At 50.8% G+C, this 7466-nt stretch overlaps 1 protein-coding gene across 6 annotated transcripts in view; it reads right to left on the reverse strand.

Moving 5' to 3' along the window:
- KAZN (kazrin, periplakin interacting protein) overlaps positions 1–7466 on the reverse strand; it is a 1355161-nt gene that overhangs the window by 771954 nt on the left and 575741 nt on the right. The window contains exon 1 of one of the 6 annotated variants that reach the window (XM_069610897.1): positions 2202–2342. The exons of the other annotated variants lie outside the window; for them this stretch is intronic. Within the exon in view, the coding sequence (XP_069466998.1) occupies positions 2202–2232 (31 nt within the window). The 5' untranslated portion in view covers positions 2233–2342. Of the gene's footprint in view, positions 1–2201; positions 2343–7466 lie in introns of those variants that run through there. 6 annotated transcript variants of the gene reach the window in all.

Here is a 7466-nt window from a genome sequence, read left to right on the forward strand (position 1 = left end):
TGGGATATGTAAGGGAACGTGGTTGGCTTTTGTTAGTACTCAAAGCATTAAAGAGCGTTAGTACTCACAGAATGAAAGAGTGCAAGATTGCTTTGATGCTGTATTGATGCATGCAGGCTCTAGCATATTTGTATGTGTTTTGTGTCAAGGATACTTTATGTATTTGCATCGAGAGATGCGCTTTATGCTTTGCTAGAGCGAGGTTGGTGGACTTATGCTGTGTTTTCTCTTATTTTATACAGTGATATATGTGATTTAATGCGCACTGCTATTTTAATTTTGTGAAAAGTCGAATTATTTGACTAAAAAACAATAAATGAAAAAAGAAAACTCCCAAGGTGTCCCCTGCCCCCTCCCCCCCCCACCCCAGATTCTATGGGTCTTCTACGGCCCTGTAAATGGTGACTCAATTCAGACCTCATCATTGACTGCTTTTTGAAAATTAAACCAATTTAATGCAGATGACTCAGCTTTAAAGGGTTTTGCCTGAACCTGGTTAATCTCTATTCAAAGTCTCCCCCTCGACTCACTCCCTACGTGCACTGACCCATTTACTCCACAAATGCTAAAATGCGTCCCAATCGTAGGCGTTGCTAGGGGGGGGGGGGGTTAAAGGGGCTATAGCCCCTGGTCTTTTGGTTGTAGCCCCGGGTAGAAACGCAGGGGTAACCACCAAAAGGATATACCTAGCCCCGAGTCCCACCAGTCCGGACATGAGTTTAGCCCCTGATCTTTTCCAGACCTAGCAAGACCCCTGGTCCCAAGCATTACCCACCATTGGCGATTCAGGCAGTGCTCCAAGTGCACGCCCTTTATATATACAGGCTTGGCAGATGGCAATTACCCGAGCCACCAAAATGTGAGGCACCACCTGCTGTCCAACACAGCGGCGCACTTGGAGCCATTTTTTTAAATTCCTCCACAAAGTCTCCTGTCAGAAGGGTGTTTAATGTGCACTGCGTTTTGAGCAGGCGACACATGCAGCATTGCACCGAAATCTCGGGCCTTCGCGACTTATGCATTTTCACACAATTCTGTAAAAATCTAAAACCTCTTCCTGAACCGCCGCCCTCAAATACCTGGCGTTCAGAGAAACTCCCAAAGGCGTTCGGCGCCCCCTTGTATACAGAAAGGGTGCGGCATATTTTACTCAACAAAACAGAAAACCAAAATGTTTCCATAAATTATCTCTCAAAAGATTTCTACTTCTTAACTTCTGTAGGAGTTGGAGGCTAAAAGGAGAAAGTTCAGTGGGGGGGAGTGGAGGGGGGGGGGGCGAGGGGGGATGGACACAGGGATTACCAGGAAGTACATGGACGCTGCATAAGTAAAGGTCATCTATTGGTCGCGGGGTAAAAAATCATGCGTTTATAATTTCGTACACTATGCACAGTAGTCTGCAAAATATAAGACTATTCCAATTTTTTTTTTAAAAAACATGATGATCTTTTATTTGTAAAAATTAAAACTACACCGCCCATGTAGCGGGTTTTTTTTTTTACAGGTCTCAGACGCTGGGGAGGATCTCACCATTTCATGGTCTGGGCATTTATCGACAGTTAACGCCCACTGGGGCAACCAAGCGTGTGTGTACTTTAGCTTTGAATACCAGACGGGGCGGTGCTAGTTGGACCAGAAGGTGCTTTCTATGCACTAATAAATAGGTTTGGGCGTTTGGCATCTTTAGAAAGTGACACGACTTTCATCTTTAAAACGTGAACACCCTTTTTAGCAGGTAAATAGAGCTCCCTTCTTTGAAGGAAAAAAAACCTGATCGCAATCTTCAAAAAGTGAAGTGGCCCTTTAAAGCGATATTTCCAGAAAAAAAAGTACCACACGTAAGAAAGCCACGACACGGAAGTGTACAGAGCAAGTGGGAGGTGCCAGCCTCGAGCACCGACAGGTCAGGCTACTTATTTCGAGTTAGTTATTCATATAATGCCAAACTACAGGCCGATTCCTTGGGGCAGCTGCTCACTGCGCGGACGGGACTGCGGCATTCCTCGGGCCGGCGCGCGGAGCTCCTCTGCGGAGTGTGGGTGGTCTTTGGTCACTCTGACACCCAGAAGCTGCGGGTGGCACTCTGTGTGATGACCCCCTCCTCCCCCCGACCCCTCAAGAGCAGGCAGGGCTGCCACTGCAATACCTGCACAGGAAGAGGTGCTTCAGTCAGCGTGCCCCCCCCCACCCCCAGCACGTACCCGGCTTGCCCTCCTCCCGGTCGGATTTCATGGCGGAGGTGGTGGCTCGGTAACTTCGGCTCCTCCGTCACTCTCTTCCCCCGGCTCCTCCCTGCGCTGTTTGCTTTACCTGCGCTGCCAGGAATTTGACCCGATCACAGGTTGCTGAGTGTGCCGGGGTGATGTAACTAGGAGGAGCCGGGGAGGTGGGGCTGCAGCCGCGCCGGCTCTTCAGAGGGAGACTAGGAGAGGAACTGGGCAGATGCACGCCGCCCTGTATGTGTGGGGGCACGTCCTCCGGGCCATGATGACACCACGCTGCCCCCTGTAGCAGCCTTCCGCGGTGGTGAAGTTCCACACGTGGCCATAAACTCACTCAAAGACGCACAGTGGGCATGCACGGCACATATCCCTTAGAGGGTGCAAAGCAGAGAGACGTTCCCATGTCTTCTAGCGCGCACCCCCACCTCCCCACCTGCGCTCACGTGCATCACGATGGAGACAATCTATACCCCTGGCCAAACGCGTTGCACAACACGCCCCCAGGCACTGTGCACTTCTCTAATAATAGAATTACACATAACGGGCCCATGCCGTAGAAACATTCCCTTGTTCCAGGGCAGGGAATGGGCCGTGCTCTGTCCTGAAGCCGAGTTGCCACATGCACGAGAAAGCCACATCTCAATAGACGGACGCTTTCAGTAGACTCCGCACGGGCAACTGAACACAGAACCAACCAAAGACATGCTTGTAGCTGTCACTCTTATTTATGCCCTGCAATGTAGAGACTTTTTTTTCTTAGGGTGAGTATTGTGACCAATTACAACTGCAGAGCCCACCTTCCATGAATCGTTCAAAAGGGTTTCTTACTGAATCACAATCATACATGTTTCATATTTAACATTCTGGACGTACTTGATTCCACAATGCTCTTTGCTTTTATGCAAATCGAAAGGATTGGGTTCCATGAATTGTTACTGTATTGCGTGACCTGGCATGGGACCACGCCCCTCGGCCCCGCCCTTTCCTCCCACTGCCCCGCCCCCCCACGGATGAGAGGGTTTTCCCATGTCTAGTACTGCCCCTTGTTCATGTACCCCTCTACCCCACACAGCCCCCTTGTCATACACACCAGTCACCACGCCCCTTTTATGTGCATACCAAAACAATACTCCATATAGTCCAAACACACTGCACATGCCCCGGGGGTAAGGGCAAGAGTCAGACAATGCCCCTCCTCATTTATGCAAATTAAGGCACCGCTTTCCAGGGGCCGACTTCATTTATGTATTTATTTAGTGGGTATTTATAATGCGGCTATACACAATGTATTTCGAGGCGCGACCCCTCCGACTAGTACGTGTTTTTTTTTTTTGGAACATCCCTTGCATGCTGACACTTGTTCTCTAATTGGAATGGAAAAATAAAACTGCATGTCCCAGAAACCAACTGCAGTTGCCAAAAAATCATGGCCTGGCTGGAGCTGTCGCACACGGAATAATGTTCTTTCAATGCATGCCCCTAGCAAAGGGTAGCCAGTGCCTCACCATTGCTCTAGTCCAGTGGTATTCAATTGTTTTCATGCTGAGCCCGCCGTGGATTAAACATATAATTGTCAACCTCCCCCCTCCCAGAGTGTTAATAGTGTTGCTAGCCCCAGGTGCAATATCTGCTTATATTTTCTAGTTAAAGAAGCAGTCACTGTACTCCCTTTTTGAAGAGCCTAAGGCCTCCCCCAGCTATACTTCGAGACCCCACGGTGTGTGTGGGTGCAACCCCACAGTTTGAAGGTAAACAGTTTGAAGCTCTAGTCTGTTAGCTGAAAGCCCTTTCAAAAACTTTCAAAACCTCTTCCTATATGCAGTAAACAACCTCCCTACTTTCAGGTCAAGTTGGACTAGGCCAGGATTGAGGCATTCTTGCCAACATTATCCATTCCAATCACGAGGTGCGAATCCAGTGCTGCTTTTTACTTCGCATTCTGGGACTTGTAGTCCTGGAATTATAATGGGGCAGTCCAGTACTGAAGTCCCAAAACGCAATGTTAAAACCAGAACTGGATTAGCATCTCCTGAAAGGAATTAATAATGTTGGCATGTATTCAGAGGTGTTCAGGCAAATCCTCTCTTTCCAGCTCACATCTTTTATTTGGGTACTTTTAGTTCCTAATTTTTAAGACGAATCGTACATACCAAAATCCAGAATGCAAATAGCTGGGAGCTCCTCTGCAGCACTTTGCGTAAAGGGGGGAGGGGAGGGAAAGGCGTGTGTGCATACATGCCAATATCGTCCAATCCATCCAAGAGATGCTAGTCTAGTCCTGGTTTTAAATCTGCATTCTGGAACTTGCAGTCCTCTGTTGTCTCATAAATTAAAGACTGCAAGTCCCAGAATGGAGAGTTAAAAACCTAAAAACCAGGTCTTGACTGGCATCGCCAAAATTAAATGGATGTTGGCATAATGGCATGTATGCGTGTGGGTGGTGACAAAAATTGTTGCCGTCTACCTGGCGCCCATGTCTCCAGTCATCTTGATCTACCCGAGTGCAGGAAATGGGTCGCACAAGACGGAGCAGCGCTCCGGCAAGACAAGTCTTGCCGGAGCACTGCCTTGTCCCCAGAACCAGGAGCTTACCTATGACACTCCTGGATCTGCTCTAAAGCCACGTTATCGGCTCTGAAGCCACATTATTGCACAGATGTGCAACCCGTGCTCCCACGAGCAGGCTTTCAGAAGCCTCTGGAGCGCTGCCGAGTCTTCTGAAAGCATTATGCTAATTGAAGCAGGAGTTTATTGTGGGTGTGATAACTGACTTCAGAACAGGATACTCCCAGCAACATCTGTACTGAAGCCTAGTCATTTATTTATTTATTACATTTAAAAAGCGCACCGAGCAGCCTTTGGGCACCGTGATGCCGTTACAAGGAGACGGACTGACGGCCTGTCTGTGGTCCGTGGGTTACAGAGAGCCTAGTGCAAGACAGATAGCGGTACAAAGTGTACTGTTACAGAGGATGGGGAGCCTCTACGGTTCAGAGGGTTACAGGTGAACCTGCTTCAACTTTTACATTCGTGAAACAAAGGTACCCAAAGGGAGTGTGTTGTAATGGCTTTTCCGGTTTAGCCTCTCTTCACGAGCGTGGAATGCACCTGAGGATTCTACGCTCGTGCCGGGAGGTTGGCGGTTGGAAGAGGATTAAGGGGAGACGTGGGGAGAGCGGCTAGGACACGGCTGTTCAGGTTGATGATTAAAGTTGTTCCTAACTTACCTGGCTCCATCTCGTCATTACACTGGCGACGAGCATCAACCTGGTACCCACGCGCCTGACGAAGCCGTGTGTCCTGTTGTCGTGGAGGCTCTCCTTCAGCCCAGCAGCCTGGTCGCACTCTCCTCAGCAGACGGTCTGTTGTGCCTGATACTGGTGCCTTCCGTGCCGTGCTCCCGGACGTGGTCGAGCTCGGTCCACAACGGCCACCACTGTTGTTGCTGTCAGCTGACAGTCTTCTGTGCCTGGAACTGGTGCCTCCCGTGCCGCGCTCCCGGACGTGGTCGAGCGCGGCCCATTCCAGCTACCACTGTTGTTGCTGTTGCCGCGCTCCCGAGCTGGGTTGAGCGTGGCGTTGATAGCCTCCAGCTTCCTCGCAGGTGAGGCCGCGCACGCTTGGATGGGGATCCGACCCGGGTGGGTTCCCCCTCCTCGCCGCTTCTCCTGGCGGTTTGCCAGCGTGACTGTGCCGCGTCAGGGATTTTACCGTCCCGCCCCTAGAGGAGAAAACGGCCCCTGCTGCTGTGAAGGGGCGGATTTGACTGCAAAGGGGTGGATTGGCTTGTCGCCAGCACAGTTAACCCCTAAGATCCCAGGAGTGTCAACAGGCCCTTCTGAACTAATTCTCCAGTTCAAGTGTCCTTGGGCCCGCATCTGTACTGCCGACTGTGCTCTTCTCTTGTGAGGTTTCTACCAGTTTCTCGTTGCAAGTTTGCCTTCTACAGCATTGTTCAGTCATGCAGCATAGCAATGCTCGTCCTCCCCCCGCCTTTTTACCCAACCCGGGTGAGCCTCCCATTGCGTGGGAGCTTTGGGTGGACAGTTTCAATGTGTACCTTAGAGCCTCTGGGGGTTCCAGGTTGTCAGACGACGATAAGGAGGCGGCCCTACTTAACTGTCTCGGCACGGAGGGCCTGAGGATCTTCAGACATCTTCCAGGAAATAACGTGTTGGCGTTGCCCACTGGCGAGGGCGAAGGGGAGGGGGGCCAGGTGGTGGTGTTGGCTTATGAAATATGCTCTCAAGAAGTTGGAGGCCCGTTTCGGCAAGAGAGCCAACATAGTGTTGGAGAGGTATCACTTTTTCTCGAGAGCGCAAGGTCCTGGTGAAAGCATTGACTCCTACGTGACGGCCTTGCGCACCCTTATTTCGACCTGCAAGTTCACGGGCCTTATAGAGGAGTACATTCGCGACCAGATCATGATGAGGACAAGTGATTCCAAGGTTAGGGAGAGGTTATGGACGGAAAGGGACCCTCCTTTGGATAAAGTGATTGAGATAGCCCGCGCCCTGGAGGAGTCCAGGAAGAGCGTCAAGGAAATGACTGAAAAAGTGGATGTGGTACACATGGTTCAGCCACGCAAGGCAGAGGATAACCGTGCCAGGGACAAGGACCAAAGAGGAACGTTTAGCGCCAAAGACCTTTGCAAGAAGTGTGGCTGGCGAGGACATGTTGCAGGGTCCAAGGAGTGTCCTGCTTCTGCGGTTGTGTGCAGGAAGTGCAAGGGGAGGGGGCATTACACCCGCATGTGCAGGGGTGGTCCGCAGAGGGAGAGTGTGCGCATGGTGGACCCCGACGGGGCCGATGAGGATGTAACTGTTGTTGGGTACGTCAGTCCTTCGCAGGTCCCGGGTGTGCGCACCAAGGAGGGGGCGCTATTGAGTGTGGGACCCACCAAGAAGAGCGTGTGGGCTACCCTCAGTGTGAATGGGGTTCCCCTTAGTGTATTAGTCGACACTGGCTCTCCTTATACCATGGTCTCTCCCGAGCTGTACAAGGCTAAGTTTCAGAAAAAGGTGTCCGACTTGATTCCACCTGACATTAAAGCTTGTGCTTATGGGCGTGTCCCCATTAAAGTGTTTGGTTATGACTGGGTTGACATAGAGTTCCACGGGCGAAGGACTAGAGGCAAACTTTATGTGGCACACAAGGGTGATCCTGTTATTGGTTGCGATGAACAGGCAGCTCTTGATATCGAGGTTCGCCCGGGTAAGGCGGTCCCAGTTTTGTGTGTGAGCA

The sequence above is a fragment of the Ambystoma mexicanum genome, chromosome 8 (genome assembly GCF_040938575.1).
Source record: "Ambystoma mexicanum isolate Mex_15411 chromosome 8, UKY_AmexF1_1, whole genome shotgun sequence".
NCBI classification, from domain to species: Eukaryota; Metazoa; Chordata; class Amphibia; order Caudata; family Ambystomatidae; genus Ambystoma; species Ambystoma mexicanum.